This window comes from Peromyscus californicus, unplaced genomic scaffold (assembly GCF_007827085.1).
Source record: "Peromyscus californicus insignis strain IS unplaced genomic scaffold, ASM782708v3 Scaffold_4__1_contigs__length_199733344, whole genome shotgun sequence".
In the NCBI taxonomy this organism is placed as follows: Eukaryota; Metazoa; Chordata; class Mammalia; order Rodentia; family Cricetidae; genus Peromyscus; species Peromyscus californicus.
The window spans coordinates 192,101,417-192,124,213 of record NW_026294562.1 but is presented as its reverse complement, the minus strand read 5'-3'; the positions used below and the strand labels follow the sequence as shown (position 1 = coordinate 192,124,213).

General features: G+C 40.4%; 1 protein-coding gene across 3 annotated transcripts in view; it reads left to right on the top strand.

Moving 5' to 3' along the window:
• Positions 1-1,912: 1,912 nt before the first annotated feature.
• LOC128124472 (zinc finger protein 420-like) overlaps positions 1,913-22,797 on the top strand; it is a 50,572-nt gene continuing 29,687 nt past the window's right edge. For 2 of the 3 annotated variants that reach the window (XM_052760786.1, XM_052760784.1), the window contains exons 1-2: positions 1,913-2,110; positions 3,800-3,967. In XM_052760786.1, the coding sequence (XP_052616746.1) occupies positions 3,931-3,967 (37 nt within the window). In that variant the 5' untranslated portion in view covers positions 1,913-2,110; positions 3,800-3,930. The other variant, XM_052760785.1, reaches the window with a different exon arrangement.

Below are 22,797 nucleotides of genomic sequence, written 5' to 3'. Positions count from 1 at the left end.
TGCTTATTACACACTCTGATCCCTTACTCCCTGCAGTCCTGGCCCATACACATCCTTCTCTCTGTCTCCCTCCCTCTCTATCCCCATCTTTCTCTCTCCCTCATTCCATAACTCTCTCTCATGTTCATTTCTACTCATTTTGCTTTTGACCCACGGAGATTAACCAGGGCCATCTGTGAGAATGTGGGTTTGGAGCTATGTTTTGGAGCCTGTTGGGCTTAGCAGAAGAGACACAAGTAAAGACAGTGATTCCCCTTCTCCTAAAATCTCTCCATAGCCACAGTTGAGAGCTAAAGGGTGGGGCCCTGTGAGCCTCTCCCCCTCCTAGACGGATTGTGTCCAGGGCTGGCCTTGACTGAGCCCAGTGCAGGTGAGTACAGTTGCTCTGGGTTACTGATTACAACAGCTGTGTGGAGTCTAGAGCATGACATGTCCTGGGTGTTCCCCATGTTTTCTTATTTCCTTCCCACTGCCCCTTCCTCAGTATGCCCAGAGCATTGATGGGATAGTGTAACTGAGCTGTTTAAGGCTGTGCCCATTTCAATGGCTTATTTTATGCATCTTGAACAGTCATAAGCTTCTACATTCAACCCTGAGTTTTCAAAAGGAATTTTCTGTGTTTTCCATAAAAGTACCTTCAGTATCCTTTCCAGAAGACAAACTTGTTTCTGTGTTAGCACAAGCACAACATCTCCATCTCATGGCACAGCATGACTTCAGCCCTGGGCTGTTAAAGGTCTGACTGACCACTGACTTCCTGAGATACCTATTTCCTTTCTAAACTCTGAGTAACTGAATTGTCTTCCCCCAAGTCAACGCTGCTAATAGTGTAATTCTGGATGTTTGAGTGGTAAGAGTGGAGTTCTGTGAGGGAAGAGTAAAGATGGCTTTTTAGTGTCACTTCATATGCATAGTGATGGAAATGATTTTCCAGATTCCCAGGAAATCTCTCCAGAATGAGTTACTGTTTCAAAAATTTAGAATATTTCAAATAAGTGTAGAATATACAGATGGAACTTCACTTTTAACTTGAACTGGTGCTACTTGCATAGAACATTTTTATTTTAATTAATTATTTTCTTAGAGCCATCCAGCTCCTCTACCTTGTCTTCAAGGCTGATATTCTGTCTCCTACCTGCTTGATCTCTTTGAGTTATTATTAGGGTTATTGCATTTTTCATTTCCTGTTTCATTTCACATTGGATTTTTTTCGGTGTTTCTTAAGTACTTATTGAACTTAATATTCATACCCTACAATGTCTTTGCATCCTTCAGGCATTTGCTAGTGTTTTCTTGTCCACGGATCATTTTGTTCCAATCTTCTTTGAGTTGATTCACATGCTTTACATGTTTTGACCATTTTGGACATGACTCTGGTTTTTGAGTTCTGTATATTGGATATCATTTAACTTTCTTTCCTTAGGGGATACAGATATGGTTTGTTTTGAGCCAAGGGTGTTTTATCTTAGTTTTAATTTGTTTTGGGGATGGGGCTTTAGTAACAGAATTTAGGGTTTTGGTTTTCTTTTGCTGTGTGTTTTAACCCAGGAGGCTTGTATTCCAAGGTGAGAACTTAGGCGGGATAACCTGTATCTGAAGGGGTCAGAGCACAGGGTCAGAGCCCGGGGGGCAGCGTCCTCCTAGATCCAGTTCTGGTCCAGGCTGGCAGCGAGCATGTGGGGAGGCTGTGCAGAGCAGGTCCAGGGCAGCCTGACAGCTGGAGCTGTGTGGAAGGCGGCCTGAGACAGAGTGGGAGGGACGGGTCCCCAATGGGCGGGAACACCTGCCTGATCATTGGCCTTTAGGAGAAAAGAAACAGCGGGGTGCACTTCGATAACAAAGTAAGAAAAAGACCGGGAGGTTGGCCTTTTGGAGGAAGTACGTAAGCGGAAGTAGGGTGTATTGGGCGGGGCTAGGGACAGGAAATTTCACCGTTCCCTGATGGACTCCTGGAACTGAGTTTTCTGGAACTACGTGAGGAAGACCCGCCGGGTATTCGGAACCTGAAATCTCCGCGGAGCCGCAGTGGCCGCGCGGGGCGGCCTGGGAAAGTCACCAGTCAGCAGCGCAGTGGCGGGAACCGCAGCCCGGCGGCCCTGGAACCTCCCAGGTCAGAGGAGCTGCGGGGCTGGGACACGGGAGGGGAGGGACCGGGGGTGCGAGCAGTTTCTCTGCTGTTCATAAGGAAGTCGGCTCCGAAATTCTGCTGTGGATGTCTTTCCGTTGTCGGTAAGGTCGAGATCCTATGAAGTGGGGTGTGTCGTGATTTTTTCTTTTATGGTTGCCAGAATGTTTTCTCCATATAATCTCGTAGAGCATCTGCAGTGTCTGTAGTTTGCAAACAGGTTTTCTTGATACTGTACCAGTTACAAAGCTCCAAGAATTGAAATTCACCTGTGCTTTTCTAACTCCCGTGTTGTGATTTTACACGTGCTTATTACACGTGTTGGCGGGTGGTTCTGACGGGTAGATCCAAGGTGCCCCAAGGCTGGTGAAAGACAGAGAGGCCATGCAGACAGTGCTCAGTGACGAGGTTTTTTTTTTTTTTTTTTTTTTTTGTGGGGAGGGAGAGAAAGAGGGAAAGACAGAGATGGAGGGTAGGGCGAGGGGTTGGAGAGGTGCGCACCTCCAGTGAGGAAAGCAGAGGAGAAGGGACGGAAATGGGCAAAGTTCTGCCTTAAGAATAGCCTTTTATGTCAGAGCATAGGGTGTAGCCAAAGTGCGGGATCAGAATATTCACACCCTGGTGCACTACTTGCGTATTAGAGTAGCTTTTGGCCCGAGGAATAGGCTTCCCCAGAGAGCTTTGTAGATATTAGTCATATGAGGAACCTTTGTGAATTTGATTGAATCAGAAAATATGTTATAAAGCACCACAGTTATAGTTATAAATATTAACATTTACTGAGCAAAGTTTTACTCGCCATTAATTTTCCTGAGATGTATGCACTCTGTTGTAAACACAGAATTCAGAAATGGTGTCTTCAAGTGTTTAGTTGTTGATATTACACCTTAGGTCCGAATGAAAAATGAGGACAGACTGCTACAAGATGTAGTTGAGGAGAAGGTTTATTATAGGTATGAGGGAGAAAATAGCCAGAGGCATCTGGAAGGGCCCATAATGAACTGGTCCATGAGAGGGGAGAGAGAAATGAAGAGAAGACAGGAGAGGTGGAGGCCAAGGAACCTGGAGCCTAGAGGCCAAAAGAGCACCTAGCAAAAAAAAAAAAAGTCTGCTTTGATATGTTAATGGGCACTTCACTTAGCCACTTGTCATGAGTTTTTTGCCCTCTGATAAGGTCCAGGCAAGCCCAGTATACATTCTGTGAGAAGACCACACTATTTTTATAGATAGAAAATTTATTAAGATTAACACAAAATTAGAAGGTGCCTTTTGAATAATTATGTTGAGACACCTACATCAGAAAAATGTCTCCTTGTTCTAGAAATGCAGTCTACCCATGCACATGTGACAAACTGTTGTATTTTATGTCATGGTTTGTTGACATTCAGTGCTGTGACTGTGGACTTCTTGTAGGAGGAGTGGGAATGCCTAGACCCTGCTCTCAGGGCTTTTTTTCATAGATCTCATCTTGGAGAAGTGCAACAGTCTGGTTCTGAGGGTCAGAGTAATTTTCTTGCAATCTCCCTTGCTCCCCCTCAGGGTTCTTGGACAGACCACTCTGCATGTGTGTGAGGTGTGTGTGAATGAGGTTTCACATCCCATAAAGTGAGATCCTCAGAGAAAAAGAGCCATTTTTCATGATATTTTCTCTCCTTCATGTTTATCCTTTGACAGGTGTTACCTTCTTTTGTTTTTGTTCTATGAAAAGTTCCAAGTGGTTTTTTTGAAGAATCCCTTTCCCATATACAAGTATCACATTGCTCAGTCAGTCCTGCTCACCTGTGGAGCAGAACAAAGAGCCCTGGATGATGAAGAGAGAGGAGACAGTAGCAAAGGATCCAGGTATGTCAGAAGGATTGAGGAAGGGGTGGGGTAGATGTCAAATGATAGTTAGGAACAGGATGTGAAATTGGGTTTTGGAAGATTCTATTTCGTTAATGATTTTGGAAAATTTCACTGAAAAAAGAAATACTAGGTGTTGTAACGTGAATTTCCCATTATTGGCTATATAGTAAGCAGTTGATTGTTCTCAGTATTTGAAAAATTATGAGTCTCTGACATGACTGTTGCCCATTGAAAACAATGTTTCTTTGACCAGGCTGAAAGCAGCACCCTGGATATGGGTATGAACTGAGCCATTTAAAGGCAGGTTGAGTTATTTGTACATGTAGCCAATATTAGCAGTGTATGCCTGCCAAACCCTTGTGACCTTCCTTATCGTTGGCTCTTGGCCAGGTTCCCAGTCCATCCATGTATTTCTTTCTGTGGAGCTTGCCTTATATTGAGCCAGAAAACCTTATAGTTCATAGAAGAAGAGTCTTGCCTCTCTGACACCTGTGGGTATGCCTTTCTTGACAGATTGGGATTATTGCACACAGGATCCAAATCTGATTATGGCCATTGATACCTCTGCCCCATGCCCCATCCTGCATGGTAATTTTTGACAATATGAATGCTATGACAAGGGAGTTTAAGATATCTGTAGACAGTGTGAGTGGTCTGATCTGAGCTTTCTCAAGAAGGTACACTTGCTTTCTGACTCTCCTGTATTGTCCTCTCTAAATTTTTCTCTCTCTTTCTTGAGTTTATACACACTGATTCATTGTGTTGAATTAGTCCTGATTCAAGTGGAATAAGTCAAGTTGTTCTTTTGTACTGTTTGGTTTACCTTTGTGTCTCTTCGTCCTTATTATGCTGAGGTATGTTTCTCCTGTTCTCACATTCTTTTTTTTTTTTTAATTTATTTTAATTTATTTTGCAATACAATTCAGTTCTACATATCGGTCACGGATTCCCTTGTTCTCCCCTCCCGTCTCCCTCACCTTCCCCCCAACGCCCCCCCCCCCCCATTCCCATCTCCTCCAGGGCAAAGCCTTCCCCACAGACTGAGGTCAACCTGGTAGACTCAGTCCAGGTAGGTCTAGTCCCCTCCTCCCAGGCCGAGCCAAACAATCCTGCATAGGCCCCAGGTTTCAAACAGCCAACTCATGCAATGAGCACAAGATCTGGTCCCACTGCCTGGATGCCTCCCAAACAGATCAAGCCAATCAACTGTCTCACCCATTCGGAGGGCCTGATCCAGTGTGGACCCCTCAGCCATTGGTTCATAGTTCATGTGTTTCCATTCATTTGGCTATTTGTCCCTGTGCTTTATCCAACCTTGGTCTCAACAATTCTCGCTCATATAAACCCTCCTCATTCTCGTTAATTGGACTCCCAGAGATCCACCCAGGGCCTAGTCATGGATCTCTGCATCCAGATCCCTCAGTAGTTGGATGAGGTTTCTAGCACAACAATTAGGGTGTTTGGCCATCCCATCACCAGAGTAGGTCAGTTCGGGCTGTCTCTCGACCATTGCCGGAAGTCTGTTGTGTGGGTATCTTTGTGGATTTCTGTGGGCCTCTCTAGCACTTTGCTTCTTCCTGTTCTCATGTGGTCTTCATTTACCATGGTCTCCTATTCCTTGTTCTCCCTCTCTGTTGTTGATCCAGCTGGGATCTCCCGCTCCCCCAAGCTCTCTTTCCCTCGACCCTCGCCTTTCATTACCCCCACTCATGTCCAGGCTGTTCATGTAGATCTCATTCCATTTCTCTGTCATTGGGCGATCCCTGTGTCTTTCTTGGGGTCCTGTTTTCCGGGTAGCCTCCCTGGTGATGTGAGTAGCAGACAATTCATCCTTGTTTCATGTCTAGTATCCTGCTATGAGTGAGTACATACCATGTTTGTCTTTCTGAGTCTGGGTTACCTCACTCAGGATGATTTTTTCTAGATCCATCCATTTGTCTGCAAACCTCATGATGCCATTGTTTTTTTCTGCCGAGTAGTATTCCATTGTGTATATGTACCACATTTTGTTTATCCATTCTTCAGTTGAAGGGCATCTGGGTTGTTTCCATGTTCTGGCTATTACAAACAATGCTGATATGAACATAGCTGAACAAGTGCTCTTATGGTGTGGTTGAGCATTTCTTGGGTATATGCCCAAGAGTGGTATAGCTGGATCTTGGGGGAGATTGATTCCCAATTTTCTAAGAAAGCGCCATATTGATTTCCAAAGTGGTTGTACAAGCTTGCATTCCCACCAGCAGTGGAGGAGAGTTCCCCTAGCTCCACATCCTCTCCAGCATAAGGTGTCTTCAGTGTTTTTGATCTTAGCCATTCTGACAGGCGTAAGGTGGTATCTCAGAGTTGTTTTGATTTGCATTTCCCTGATGATTAGGGATGATGAGCAATTCCTTAAATGTCTTTCGGCCATTTGAGTTTCCTCTGTTGAGAATTCTCTGTTTAGTTCTATAGCCCATTTCTTAATTGGACTGTTGGGCATTTTGATGTCTAATTTCTTGAGTTCCTTATATATTCTGGATATCAGTCCTCTGTCAGATGTGGGGTTGGTGAAGATCTTTTCCCATTCTGTAGGCTGTCGCTTTGCCTTGTTGACCGTATCCTTTGCTCTACAAAAGCTTCTCAGTTTCAAAAGGTCCCATTGATTGATTGTTTCTCTCAGAGTCTGTGCTACTGGTGTTCTATTTAGGAAGTAGTCTCCAATGCCAATGCGTTCAAGACTACTTCCTACTTTCTCTTCTAGCAGGTTCAGAGTAGCTGGATTTATGTTGAGGTCCTTGATCCACTTGGACTTAAGTTTTGTGCACGGTGATAGATATGGATCTATTTGCAGCCTTCTACATGTTGATATCCAGTTTTGCCAGCACCATTTGTTGAAGATGCTTTCTTTTTTCCATTGTGCACTTTTGGCTTCTTTGTCAAAAATTATATGTTCATAGGTGTGCGGATTAATGTCAGGGTCTTCAATTTGATTCCATTGGTCCACATGTCGGTTTCTATGCCAGTACCAAGCTGTTTTTATTACTGTAGCTCTATAGTAGAGCTTGAAGTCAGGGATCGTGATGCCTCCAGAAGTTGTGTTATTGTACAGGATTCCTTTGGCTATCCTGGGCTTTTTGTTTTTCCATAAGAATTTGAATATTATTCTTTCCAGGTCTGTGAAGAATTGTGTTGGTATTTTGATGGGGATTGCATTGAATCTGTAGATTGCTTTTGGTAAGATTGCCATTTTTACACTGTTAGTCCTGCCTATCCATGAGCATGGGAGATCTTTCCATTTTCTGACATCTTCTTCAATTTCTTTTTTCAGGGACTTAAAGTTCTTGTCATATAGGTCCTTCACTTGCTTGGTTAGTGTTACCCCAAGGTATTTTATGTCATTTGTGGCTATAGTAAAGGGTGATGTATCTCTGATTTCCTTCTCCACTTCTTTGTCCATTGTATATAGGAGGGCTACTGATTTTTTTGAGTTGATCTTGTATCCTGCTATGTTGCTGAAGGTGTTTATAAGCTGTATCAGTTCCTTGGTGGAATCTTTGGGGTCGCTCAAGTATACTATCATGTCATCTGCAAATAGGGAAAGCTTGACTTCTTCCTTTCCAATTTGTATCCCCTTAATCTCCTTATGTTGTCTTATTGCTCTGGCTAGAACTTCAAGTACTATATTGAATAAGTATGGGGAGAGTGGACAGCCTTGCCTCGTTCCTGATTTTAGTGGAATTGCTTTGAGTTTCTCTCCATTTAATTTGATGTTGGCTGTTGGCTTGCTGTATATTGCCTTTATTATGTTTAGGTATGTTCCCTGTATTCCTGATCGCTCTAATACCTTTATCATGAAGGGGTGTTGGATTTTGTCAAATGCCTTTTCTGCATCCAGTGAGATGATCATATGGTTTTTTTCTTTGAGTTTGTTTATATGGTGTATTATATTGACGGACTTTCGTATGTTGAACCACCCTTGCATCCCTGGAATGAATCCTACTTGATCATGGTGGATAATTGTTTTGATGTGTTCTTGGAGTCTGTTTGCCAGTATTTTATTGAGTATTTTTGCATCAATGTTCATGAGGGAGATCGGTCTGTAGTTCTCTTTCTTTGTTGTATCCTTGTTTGGTTTAGGAATTAGGGTAATTGTAGCCTCGTAGAAGGAGTTTGGTAATGTTCCTTCTGTTTCTATTGTGTGGAACAATTTAGAGAGTATTGGTATTACCTCTTCTTTGAAGATCTGGTAGAATTCTGCGCTGAAACCATCTGGTCCTGGGCTTTTTTTGGTTGGGAGACTTTTAATGACTGTTTCTATTTCGTTAGGGGTTATTGGACTATTTAAATAGTTTATCTGGTCTTGATTTAACTTAGGTATGTGGTACCTATCCAGAAAGTTATCCATTTCTTTTAGGTTTTCCAGTTTTGTCGAATAGAGGTTTTTGAAGTATGACCTGATGATTCTCTGGATTTCCTCAATGTCTGTTGTTATGTCCCCCTTTTCATTTCTGATTTTGTTGATTTGGATGCTCTCTCTCTGTCTTTTGGTTAGTTTGGATAAGGGCTTGTCTATCTTGTTGATTTTCTCAAAGAACCAACTCTTTGTTTCATTAATTTTTTGTATTGTTCTCTTTGTTTCTATTTTATTGATTTCAGCTCTCACTTTGATAATTTCCTGGCGTCTATTTTTCCTGGGAGACTGTGCTTCTTCTTGTTCTAGAGCTTTCAGGTATGCTGTTAAGTCTCTAGTGTGAGATTTCTCCAACTTCTTTATGTGGGCATTTAGTGCTATGAATTTCCCTCTTAGTACTGCTTTCATAGTGTCCCATAAATTTGGATATGTGGTGTCTTCATTTTCATTGATCTCTAGGAAGTCTTTAATTTCTTTCTTTATTTCTTCCTTAACCCATTGGTGATTCAGTTGGGTATTATTCAGTTTCCATGAGATTGCAGGTTTTCTGTAGTTTTTGTTGTTGTTGAAATCCAACTTTAGACCATGGTGGTCTGATAGAACACAGGAGGTTATTCCAATTGTTTTGTATCTGTTTAGATTTGTTTTGTGGCCAAGTATGTAGTCAATTTTAGAGAAGGTTCCATGGGGTGCTGAGAAGAAGGTATATTCTTTTTTGTTAGGATGGAATGTTCTGTAGATATCGATTAAGTCCATTTGAGTCATGACATCAGTTAAGTCCTTTATTTCTCTGTTAAGTTTCAATTTGGGAGATCTGTCCAGTGGTGAAAGTGGGGTGTTGAGGTCTCCCACTATTAATGTGTGGGGTTTTATATGTGATTTAAGCTTTAGTAATGTTTCTTTTACATATGTGGGTGCCCTTGTGTTTGGGGCATAAATATTCAGAATTGAGACTTCATCTTGGTGGATCTTTCCTGTGATGAGTATGTAATGCCCTTCTTGATCTCTTTTGATTGATTTTAGTTTGAAGTCTATTTTGCTGGATATCAGGATGGCTACACCCGCTTGTTTCTTAAGACCGTTTGATTGGAAAGTCTTTTCCCAGCCTTTTATTTTTAGGTAGTGTCTATCTTTGAATTTGAGATGTGTTTCTTGTATGCAGCAGAAAGATGGGTCCTGCTTTCGTATCCATTCTGTAAGCCTATGTCTTTTTATAGGTGAATTAAGGCCATTGATATTGAGGGAAATTAATGACCAGTGATTGTTCATTCCTGTTATTTTTTGGTGGTGATGTGTGGGTACTTCTATACGTTGGGGTTTACTGCTGTGGCTTTATCTGTTGCCTGTGTTTTCGAGGGTGTATCTGACTTCCTTAGATTGGAATTTTCCTTCTAGTGCTTTCTGTAGGGCTGGGTTTGTGGATAAGTATTGTTTAAATCTGGCTTTGTCATGGAATGTCTTGTTCACTCCATCTATGGTGATTGAAAGTTTTGCTGGGTATATTAGTCTAGGTTGACATCCATGGTCTCTTAGTGTCTGCATTACATCTGTCCAGGTTCTTCTGGCTTTCAAAGTCTCCATTGAGAAATCGGGTGTTATTCTGATGGGTTTGCCTTTATATGTCACTTGGCCTTTTTCCTTTGCTGCTCTTAATATTCTTTCTTTATTCTGTACGTTTAGTTGTTTAACTATTATGTGGCGAGGGGACTTTTTTGGGGGGTCTAGTCTGTTTGGTGTTCTATAAGCTTCTTGTATCTTCATAGGCATTTCCTTCTTTAAGTTGGGAAAGTTTTCTTCTATGATCTTGTTGAATATATTTTCTGTGCCCTTGAGTTGGTATTCTTCTCCTTCTTCGACCCCTATTATTCTTAGGTTTGGTCTTTTCATGGTGTCCCAAATTTCTTGGACATTTTGGTTCATGACTTTGTTGGCTTTAGTGTTTTCTTTGACTGATGAATGTATTTCTTCTACTGTATCTTCAACGCTAGAGATCCTCTCTTCCATCTCTTGCATTCTGTTGATTATACTTGCATCTGAAGTTCCCAATCGTTTTCTCAGATTTTCTATTTCCAGCATTCCCTCTGTTTGTGTCTTCTTCATTTTTTCTATTTCCCTTTTCAGGTCTTGGACTGTTTCCTTCATTTGTTTCATTGATTTTTCTTGATTTTCTCTCAGTATTTTATTGTTTTCTTCCAGGACTTTATTGATTTCTTCTAATTTGTTTGCCCTTTCCTCTAGTTGTTTACAGCGTTCTTCACATTTTTTTGTCTTTTCCTCTACACAAGCCTCTAGCTTCTTCATGATGTCATTCATAAGGCTGTTTTCTTCTGCTTCTTCCAATTTCTGATGTTCAGGTCTAGGTGTTGGAGGCGGGCTAGGGCCTGGTGATGCTGTATTGCTATTCATTTTGTTGTATATGTTTCTGCCTTGACGTCTGCCCATCTCCTTGTGGTTCGTTCTTGGCCTTATCCGCACACTTGGTTCAGACAGACCAGTGTTCCAAAAGGGAAGTCCGGAGCAAGATGGGAGCTGGGGGCCGGCCTCTAAGTCTCAGGAAGAGGCTTGGGGCTCAGGCGGATGGGCGTGGGGGCAGGGCGTGGAGACTGCAGGGCCTGCCAGGGGTCTTGGAGAAGGGGATCCTTCCCGGTGGGGCTAGCAGGGAACCTGCCCGGTGGCCAGAACCTGGGGCCAAGTTGGGCAGGTCTTCCCTGGAGTGGCTGGTGCCCAGGGATGGGGTCCGGGGCAAGGAAGGGTACTCACCAGTTTTCCAAAAGGGAAGTCCGGAGCAAGATGGGAGCTGGGGGCCGGCCTCTAAGTCTCAGGAAGAGGCTTGGGGCTCAGGCGGATGGGCGTGGGGGCAGGGCGTGGAGACTGCAGGGCCTGCCAGGGGTCTTGGAGAAGGGGATCCTTCCCGGTGGGGCTAGCAGGGAACCTGCCCGGTGGCCAGAACCAGTTTTCCAAAAGGGAAGTCCGGAGCAAGATGGGAGCTGGGGGCCAGCCTCTAAGTCTCAGGAAGAGCTTCTCACATTCTTGAGAGCTTTATACTAAGCCAATGTCATATTTTACCACTGGGCTTTTATGTATCTGTTGAAGTAGTTATTTTTCTTCTTTCACTGAGTCCACATATTTGGTATTTTTCATTGATTGATTTGTAGGTCTTGCATTCTTGTTGTGAACTCAGCTTTCCTTCCATTTCCTTGTAATTTAGAGAGAATATCTGTGTCTGTATCGATCCCATCAACTGTTCTGTTTTTTTTTCCCCCAACATGTTACTTTGGGCTCATCTTCTTTGGGTGTCAAGGTAGAGCCAGCTCTTTATGATGACTTTCTAGTATTCATTTTCCTTGTGTTTTATTTACTAGTCTCCTTTTGGCATTAGCATAAGGTTTGTCTAGAGGAAAGGAGAATTCTGTGCTGAATCTGTCCTATCCTCAGACACTGTTAGAAGAGACTTACTGCTTCAGTCTCAGCTCTGCTTAATATGTGTTTTACTTTTTTGTAACAAAGGAGGTCGATATTCACTTGTTTCTTAGGAATTCGTCACTTCTTCAGTTCTGATTGATTTTTGTATGACTTTCCACAACACTGCATAAGGTCACACTGACATTATTGTCATACATTTCAGTGTTCCCTTTCCAGCTCCGGCTCTAATACATATGGATTCCCTTTTTTAGTTTTGATTAGGTGAACAATGCTTTGCCAGTACTATAGTCTCTTCACGGAAACAAATCTGCCATATTGAATCACTGAATTATCTTTTGATTCTCTATTTCATTAATTTCTACATAACCTTACTAACATCTTTCTGCATACTATTTCAGATTGACTTGTTCTGCTTGTAAGCCTTCAGGCACATAATTATGGACAAATGTCTTTTATAACCAGTGCCTCTTGTTGCCAAAAATTTCTCAATGTGGCTTTATCACCCCACTTCTGTGTGATTGTCTTTTATGAGCTGGCATGTACCCCAAAACTGAAAAAGAATCCTCTGTGTTCCATGAATTCTGTCTCACTGTTTATTGGTTTAAGCTTCCACAGTAGCTAATTAAGGAACAATAAACCGAGTGCTAGAGAGGTGGCTCAACTGTTAAGGACACTTGTTGCTTTTGCAGTTTCCAGGTTCAGTTCCATGTATCTTCCCTGCAATTTACTCCCTTCTGGAACTCAGAAGGTGCCCTTTGGCCCTCTTCTGGCTGCTACAGGTTCTGCAACATGAGGTGCACAGACCTGCATGCAGGCAAAGACACCCATGCAAATAACATAAATAAACCTTAAAAAAGAAAGTAAATTGATCAGGAGGTATTACAAAAGGACTTAAAATAACAGTCTAGGGAAGAACTTGGAGGTGTTACTATTTGTGAGAGTAAATGTGGAGCCTGGATACGTGCTGGGATTGCTGACGCCTCACATCAAGTCAGGAATGATCCCTGTGTAGGATAAATAAATAAAGTTGTTTGTGTTTACAGACAGATTTTATTGTAGGTTATGTAGTTAGTAGCAGTAACTTTGGAAAGGATCTGCTATTATTGTGGAAGAATTTATAACATCAGAAAATGCTGTCACGCAGCATTCCATCAACAGAGAAGTCTGTGATGGAAGGAAAGTGAATTGTATCAAACACAGTTTTCTTATTCTAAGATGTCAGCACAGGCCCCAGATCTCTATTCTAACTAATCAGTTTGTTGTGATGTAGAAAAGTCATATTCCCACTCCAAATAGTTCATGATCACAAAAAAGACTCTGCATTTGCATTAGTGAAATAAGTTGGATTAAGACTGTGTATTGTCACACGAAACAAATTCTTCCATGTTCCTATGTGAAGTGCCCTGAAACCAAACAAACACATTGAGTAACATTGTCACTGAGACACTCCAGTGCTGTGGTTTGCATTTGATCTTCTAAGGTCCTGAAGGTCATGCATGTTGCTCTCTGAGGAGAGTTGGCCGCACGTGGTGCACTTCATTGGAGCGGTTGATGTTGCTGCATTTCACTTTCATCTCCACACAGCCATCAAATTCTATGTTGCTGCTGTGAATTTCTCTGACCTTCTCTTGGAACCACCTTCAGAGAGGGCATATCCCCATTCTGTTGCTGCTTATCAGATCGTCCCCCATTTGTTATTTAAAGGTAATGAATTCTCCGTGTGTCCTCTGGTTTCTCCAAGGTAGGAGTAGTGGAGATGTTGAGTGATGTCCCTTTCCTTCCTCAAAGCTGAGGATTTCTCTCCTATTTCCTTGTATTGTAGCTTTCAGAGCTCTATTTTGTTGTCTTTGTATTTTTTTTTTAAGGCTATTTTATTTTGGTTTTTCAAGATAGGGTTTTTTGTGTAGTCTTGGCTGTCCTGGGACTCACCCTGTAGACTGGGCTGGCTTTGAACTCACAGGGATCTGCCTGCCTCTGCCTCCCGAGTGCTGGGATTAAGGGTGTGCACCACTAGAGTCAGACTGTCTTTGTATTGCTTTAATGCTCCTTTTATACTGTGAATTTCCTCACTTCATTTACTTGTTATTCTTCCTTATCTCATTGAGTATCTTCTAAATTTCTCAAGGAATTTATAAATACCTGTATTTGATTTCTGGAGATTTTTTTTAGTTCTTTTTATTTATCTTTGTTTTTGAAAATTCTGTTGACTTTTGTTTGTATTTGTGCACGATGCCTATGGAGCCCTGAGGTAGTCACCAAATCCATGGCACAGGAGTTAGGCAAAATCATAAGTTACCCCTAGGTTCACATTTCTGGTGTGCTTTCATGATGGAGCCAGTATATAACACTGCACATTCTATTTTTTGAATGTTAGAATAGAATCAAGTGAGATGCGGCTGCAGACAGGATTGATCCAGTGTCAGTATTGCAGCAAGTCTGACAGTTGTAGAATTTGGAAGCAAAGTTTTGCTCATCATAACTTCACCATGTGAGATATGACACTGGGGTGCTATTTGATATCAACACAGAGTTCTTAAACTACATCTAGACTTCAGATGTACATCTGAATATTCCCTAAACGTTTGTTGACTCTGAGGCTATTGTCATTTCGATTTATAGAAATAGAAAATTCAATACAGACTGTGACTATTTTAGAAAGTATCTTTTATTATTTTGTTTTGTTTTGAAACAGGGTTTCTCCTAGAACTCTTTCTGTAGGCCAGGCTGGCCTTGTACTCACAGAGATCTGCCTGCCTATGCCTCTTGAGTGCTGGGAATAAAAGCATGCTTCACCACTGTCCAGCAGAGAGTATCTTTTATTAAAATTATGTTTCACATTTATTTTATGTGAGTATATTTGCATATGTGATATGTATGCCTCCTGCCTGTAGAGTTTAGAATTGAGCATTGGATTCCATGGAACTAGCATTAAAATCTGTTATGTAGTTTCATGAGGGTGCAAGGAACCAAACTGAGTTTTGCCACATTCTGTTTCTATAGGAATGGTTCTCGAATATTCTGCTGTAAATCATCTCATGATTATCCTATTGTACACATTACTGACTTTCTATGTTATAACTAATAGGAGAAAATACAGTGTATCTGACTGTGCATATGATGATGTCCTTATTTCATCTGTGTCACATTTTTGTGTTCATATCAATATTATATAAATTTCATTAGTTTCATTTACACATACTGTGAAATAAGGACAATTTTTGCCTCAAAGTTTGTTTCCTGATTTCCTAACTGTGATGGTTTCAGTAGGTTCTTCATATTCTGTTCATTTTGTGGTCTGTTTACTCATTTCCTGATAAAATGCTAGCAGGACTCTGATAAGAATTTCTTAGTATCTCTGCAGAGTATTAAACTGTCAGTATTGTCTTCTAATTGATTTTTCCTGTTGTTTCTCAATGCTTTCTGAAGCAGCAGAAATTTAGTTTTTGTTTGACCTATGGATTTTTTTTTTTTTTTTTGATTGAGTGAGCCAGCTCCTTAGCCTTGTACTGAATGAAACTCTAATGCTTGTCTTATACTTGCTGTATCCTGGTGGACAGGCTCTCCATTGAGTTTTATTAGGCTTACAGAGTTGTTCATTTCTTGTTTAGGGGTTCCTTAGATTTCTATCTCTCGATTGCAGTGTTCACGTCCTGCCTCATCCTTATTTTTTCCTGTGCCATTTGCTGGAGTTCTTTTGCTCTTCGGTCTGCTTGTTCCTGTCCTCTTTGAGTTCAGGTTCTTGTTTCCTCTTTATGTCCCTTGACTTTGTGGAAATGACTTTGAATTGTATTTTGAGTTTTGTATCTTGAATTTCATTCAAACTGCATTCCTTAGGGAGCACTGGTATTGCATTGGTGAACTACTGGTCAAGGATTTCTCACATTCACCGCATGTGTAAAGCTTCTCTCATGTATGCATTGGTCGGATGTATCCTAAGATGTTGATTCTGGATAAATTCTTTGCAACATTTACTACATTTGTAAGTGTTCTCTCCTGTATGAATATTCTGATGCTTTCTAATACCTGAGCAGCAAATGAAGGACTTGTTATAATCAGTAAATTTGTGAGTTTCTCTCCAGCTTGGATTCTTTAATGTCTTTTCAGGTCTGATGAATGATTACAGTACTTTCCACATTCTGTACATTTGTCAGGATTTTTCAATAATGCATCTTGTTATGTACTTTGAATTGTGACAGATGTGGAAAAGGCTTACTATATTCTGTACACTTATAAGATTTCTCCTCTGTATGAGTTCCTTTCTGTGTACTGAAGTTTATCTTGGAACATTTCTACATTTCTGGCATTGCTGTGGTTTCTTTCCTCTGTGGTTTCGTTTCAGTGTGTGTTTCTTTTTAGAGTCAAAATATTGATCATTCTCTGTACTTTTGTGTTCTTCCTTTCTTGTGTAGATTCTGAGGATTTGACTAAGGCTAGAACACAAATTTAAACATTTTACACAGTCTTTATATTTGAAAAGTTCTTCTCTAATGTTCCCACTTTCATGACTGTTTAGGTTTGATTTTCAGAGATAGAAGCATCTCTGTGGTTTCCAAATCCGTACTTGCTGGAGTTTTCTGCAATGTCACTTGTGTTGTAAAGTGTACACTGGGAGGATTCATGAATCATTTTGCCAAGTTCATTGCAGTTGTAAGACTTCTCTTGGATATTCACATGCTGATGCATAATATACTTTGCACTATGATCCAGGACCTTCTTCTATTTAACACACATGTGATTGTTGTCTGGAAAATTAGCGCAGTTAAGGATCATAGGGATTGATGCATAAGTAACAGATTTAATAACTGCTGTTTCCTTAAGAAAAGTAAGCTAGCAATTCTTAGGGATAGAGTTCTCATCAGAGGCCCTTTGTGTTTCATTCTCCTTAAATGTAAGCTCAGAAGAACCTCCGTTCAACCCTAAAGGAACGGTGATAAACTTCTCATTCTTAGCTAAACTGCACATCTTGCAGAAAGTCAGTTAAGTAACTGAGCAATAATGAATTCTGAGAAAGGAGCTCTCTGAAGGATCATATGAAAGAAAATTTCTCTGTTTTCTTGTTGTGTGTGCTTTTGAGACACAGTCATTATATATAGCATTGGTCAGCAAAGAACTGTGTAACTAGTCTAGGTTGTCATGGAACTCACCAAATCCTCTTGCTTCAGCCTCTCTAGTGCTATGATTAAAACCATGCTGTCCCAGGACTAAATACAGAGACCATATCTCAAAAAATAACTAAACAAAACAATAATGTACTCACAAGCAAAAGTTCTTCACTAATCTAAAAGCTCTCCATTTTTAAAATTAGAAATAGAATAATCCAATAGTAAAAAAGAACATTCCAATTACTATGTATACTGCAATGCACTTTCTTGCTCTGAATATTCAATTTTCTTTGTAGTTCTCATTAAAATCTAGATAAGAAGGCTGGAGAGATCAGGCAGTATACAGCATTGGTTATTCTTCCAGAGAACACAGAAAATGTAAAGGAAGAACCATGGAAAGGTCATGTTTCAGTGAAGCAGGAAATTTGAAGGATTGTCCTGCCTTGTATTGGCAAAGTTCATCAGTTGCTTTTTCCTCTGTGTCCTTCAGAATATGGAGCAGACTCTTCTGTGAAGCAGGAATTTTGAAGGATGATCCTGCCTTGTTTTAGCAAAGTTCAACAGTATTTTTCCTGTGTGTTTTGCATGTCTAGTCTACACAGCACATTGCCAGCAGTCAAAGGCAAGAACAGTTTATTTGTCCAGTGGCTAACCTTGCAACCATGAAAGCAAACTCAACAAGGAGTTTCTTAGATGCCTATCATCTCTGAAGTAAATTGGTACTGCCAGGAGCACATGTATCTTATTGTCATGAAAAACCTTAGGTTAACAAAACATTTTAAATGCCATATTCTGTAGGTCTTTGAAGTGTTTCAAGATTATGTATCTATCTAAAATATAAACTATGAAAAAAATATAATTTATTAGACTGTGCATGTCTATAGTGACATCCACATCCAGTGCTCATCTCATTTGTGTTTTCATATAAATATAAATGGTTTTCTTCACTTAAGTTTTAGCATGTTATAAAGTTAGGAAAATAGGTACCACTAGGTTTATATCCAGATCTTCTACCTTTGATATTTTTGGTAGATTCTTCAGATTCTATTCCTTTAATGGTCACTTTTCCCATTTCCTAAAATGATGTCATCAGGACTTCGATAAGAATTGCTTAGAGTTTTAAATTGTGTAGTGTTTTCCACTGAGTTTTAAATTTGTCTTACTTATCATCCTATTGATGTCACCTATTGATATTCTTTAAGCAATACAGTTGTTTTTATTGCATTTATTTTAATAGCTTTTGAAACGTTGTTTTGCTCTTTTGAAAGTTTTTGAACTCTGTGCTATCTCAAAATTTCATATTAACTTAGCATTATTTTTCCTATTTTGCAAAAATTCCCCATTCCTGTTTAAATGAATTGCTTAAAATTCTTATCTAACATAAAGTCCCTTTTCAATTTAGTTTCCATATTTTAGTGAGAACATGAAAGCTATGTGTCATTGTTCACATGCAATATGTGTATTTTGCTTTTTTTATTCACATGCATGTTTGTCAGTGAGTAGTTCAATTTTGCAAGAATGTACTATAGTTATTTCTTATAGAACCACGTGTTTAGTGTAGTTAAATCTTATGAGAATTTTTGCTTATGTGATTGTTGAAGAAGCTGTATGCTGACCTGTGTGGTGGCTGCAGTAAGTTGGATTCCTACAGACACAGTGCCTCTGAGTTCTTTTTTGTGTATTTTCTCCAGAATTTGTCATTATAGAGTAATTTGAATGTGAACATTGACTTGGCAGAGAAGGGGTGTAGTGCATATTAGGTGTACATATTTTTAAAAGATTGATTTTCTTATTTCATTTTTTTTTATTTTTTTCTCATATATTACAACCTTACCATAGTTTCCCCTTCCTCCAGTTTTCCCAGTCCCACACCACCTGCCCTTTCCCCCATATTTACTTTTCCATTTCCTTAAAAAAAAAAAAAAAAAGATAACAGGCTTCCAAGGGATATCAACCAAATGTAGCTTATCAAGTTAAAATAAGACTAGGCATAAACTCTCCTATCAAAGCTGCAGAATGCAAACCAGTAGGAGGAAATGTGTCCCAAGAGAAGGCAAAAGAGTTAGAGATACCCCCTCAAGTTATATCCCACAAGAACAACCAAACTGCACAACCGTAACATATGCATAAGACCTAGCTCAGTTCTTAAAAACAATGACATCATGACATTTGCAGCTAAATAGTTGGAACTAGAAAAATTCAGCCCAAGATAGAGATATCCCACAAGAACACCAAACTTCACAACTATAACATGTGCATAGGACCTAGCTCAGACCCATACAGGGTCAGTGACTTTTGCTTCAGTCTCTGTGATCCCCTATGAGCTGTGCTTTGTTGATTCTATGGGCTTTGTTCTACTGTGTCCTTGACACCCCTTCCACCCCCGGGCTCCTAAAATCTTTCCTTCCTCTTTTGCAGAGGTTCCCTACCTCCACCTAATGTTTGGCTGTGGGTCTGTCAGTTTCCAGCAGTTGCTGTATGCCATCTGTCTAGTGACAGGCTAGGCACCAATCAATGAGTAAAGCAGAATGTGATAAATGAGTAAAGCCGAATGTCATTGGGAACCATGTCACAAACTAACTTATTTGTTTGTTTGTTTGTTTGCTTGCTTGTTCATTCATTTATTTATTTATGCCAGTTGTATTTGGTTCAATTTGAGGTCTCTGGGCTATCCTGCCTCTGGTTCCCAGCCATGCAGGCAGTGTCAGATATGGGCCCCCACTCATGACATTGGCCTCCAGTTGGACCAGTCATTGGTTGGACTCCCACAAGTTTTTGTACCACCATTGCCCTAGCACATCTTGCCGGTAGGATAGATTGTAGGTTGGTGGTTTCTCGATTACTAGGAGTCTTCGATAGGATCACTCTTGTAGGTTCCAGGGCGTTTCCATTGTACTAGGTTTTCACATTGCCCACAAATCCCCCCCTTATTCCAGTCATCTCTCACAGTACTTATTTTCCCCCACCCCCACCTGATCCTTCTTGTTCACCTCCCCACCTGTCCCTAGTTCACCTGAAAAATCTATTTTCCCTTTCCTGGGAGATCCATGTGTTCCCCCTTTGATCCCCCTTTGAGGCCTCTCTGGGTCTGTGGATTGTAGAATGATTATCCTTTACTTAACAGCCAGTGCCTACTAATAAGTGAATACATACCATGTTTGTCTTTCTGGGTCTGGGTTACCTCACTCAGGATGATTTTTTTTCTAGTTCCAACTATTTACCTGCAAATTTCATGATGGCATTGTTTTTAAGAACTGAGCAATTGCCGGTGGTTGTGTTGCATGCTTTTAATCCTAGCACTCGGGAGGCAGAGGCCGGCAGATCTTTGAGTTAGAGGCAGCCTGATCTACAGAGTAAGTTCCAGGACAGGCCTCAAAGCTACACAGAAAAACCCTGTCTTGAAAAACAAAAACAAAACAAAATAAACAAACAAACAAACAAAAAAACCAAGGAGAGAGAGAGAGAGAAAAGAACAGAACCACATTCAATAGCTTGCTGCACTGATGCAGTAAGCCAGATCAAGCTGATTTGAAAAAAAAGTTAACAGGTTTATTTGAGCAAAGTGACTCCCAGGCAGGTTCTCTCGTGCCCACAAACAAAAGCAGGGAAACTTTAGGTTGTAGACAAGGGGTGATGATGTGTCCACCACAAGCTGAGTTTCACCCAAGTATGCTTGAGAAGTGAGCACATTAGGCAGGGACTTTGCTGGCTATCAGCCTCGGGAGTAAGCTGTAGTAGCAGCCAAGAATTCAGAACTGGGCTTTTTGGCACCTTTCCTTTGTTCAGAGACTCTGAGTGGGTATGGTTTGGAGAGAAAGAGACAGGAATGGGGCTTTCTTGATCATTCAGGGGTAAGCTGAAGGTTCCAACTGAACACTCTATGCTTATTAACTGAACTCTTGCCCTTAATGGCCTCAGGCTCTGGATCTGTATTGTATGCTTTTCATCCTTGGGGTCAGGTGTACCCAGTTGGTAAATTCCTGTGTGCAGGCAGAATCATCATGCTATATGGTTTCATGGTGGTAGATAATTTTTCAAAGAATTATTTTGTTTGTAGAGACTGCCATAGCATACCTTTTTTTGTCCTTCTCCAAAGCGCACACAAATTTTCATAAAGGAAGAGGCATAAGGAAACTCCCAAAACACGTTGTTGAGAATCATCAAAAATGAAAGTAAAAAAGTGCTGGAGAATTAGGGTTGCATTGCTTTAATGGAGCAACTTTGTCAAGCAGCAGTGATTGCCATGTCATCTATGCCATACTATCATAACATATGAAATAATACCTTGACTTCTTTCTTTTCAAGTTGTTTCTCCATGATCTATTTCAGTTGTTTTATCGATACACCTAGAACATCAAGTCCTATTTTGAACTGATATGGAGGGAATGGACAGCCTTGTCTAATTCCTGATTTTAGTGTAATTGCTTTGAGTTTCTCTTCATCTTATTGCCTTTATGTTTAGGTAGGTCTCTTGTATCTCTAATTCTCCAATACTTTTGTCATGAAGGGGCATTAGATTTTGTCAAAGAATTTTTAAGTATCTAATGATAATGTCATGAATTTTTGTTTTTGTTTTTCCCTTTCAGTTAGTTTATCTGGTGGGTTGATTACATTGACAGAGTTTCATATGTTGAACCATCCCTGCATTTCTGCATTGGAGCCAACTTGATTATGGTGGATGATCTTTTTAATGTGTTCTTAGATTTGGTTTGCAAGTATTTTTTGTATCTATATTCCTGTGGAAAATTGGTTTGTAATTTTCTTTCATTGTTGACTCTTTGTGTGGTTTCAGTTTAATGGCAACTGTGGTCTCATAAAATGAATTTGGCACTGTTCTGTTTCTATTTTGTGGAGCAATGAGAGGATTATTTGTATTAGCACTTCTTTGAGTGTCTGAGAGAGTTCAGTGCTAAAACCATATGGCCCTGGGCTTTTTGGTTGGGAGACTTTTAATGATTGTGTCTATTCCCTTTGGGGTTATAGGTTTATTTAAATTGTAGGTCCAGATTTAACTTTGGTACGTGGTATCTATTGAGAAAACCACCCATTTCTTCTAGTTTCTAATTATTGGACTACAAGTTTTTAAACAATGACTCAATGATTCTTTGGATTTCCTTTGTCCTGTTGATATGTCCCCCTTCTCGTTTTTGATTTTGTTAATTTGGACATAATTTCTACATCTTTTAGTTAGTGTGCTTAGGGGTTTGTCTATCTTTTTGATTTTCCTACAGAACCAATGTTAGCATTCTGAATATTCCCTTGGGGCTGCCCAGTATCCTGATGTCATTTTACATAAAAGACTCCTTTGAGAAAAACTCCTCCCTTCCTGTCTTCCTCTCTTCCTCCTCTCTTTCTCAACATGATGTAGTGCACACCTCTGCTTTCCATTTTCCCTCTCTTTCTCTCTCACTCCATCTCTCGATTCCCTTTCCCCTCCTCCTCTAATAATAAAACTCTCCACGTGGATGGCATGTGTGCATCGTGTGAGTAGCATGCCACTGCCGCCTGCATGGCCTGTTTCCCTCACCCCTGGGGTACCCTGACCCAACCTGCGAAGATCTCTCCTGCAACGTATCATTAACAGCCAACTCTTTGTTTCATTGATTCTTTGTAATGTTTTCCTTGTTTTTATCTTATTGATTTCAGTCTTCACTTTGTTTTCTGCTATCTACTCCTTTTGTGTGAACTTGCTTCCTTTTGTTCTAGAGCTTTTAGGTGTGCTGTCAAGTTGCTGGTATGAGATTTCTCCAATTTCTTTATATAGTCACTTAGTGCTATGAACTTCCTTCTTAGCACCACTTTCATTGTGTCCTATAAGTTTTGGTATAAAGTATGCCATGGAGTCCAGCTCCAAGACTATACACACAGGGTTTGTAGAATAAACCATAGTGTACTGAAGACTAATTTGGGAC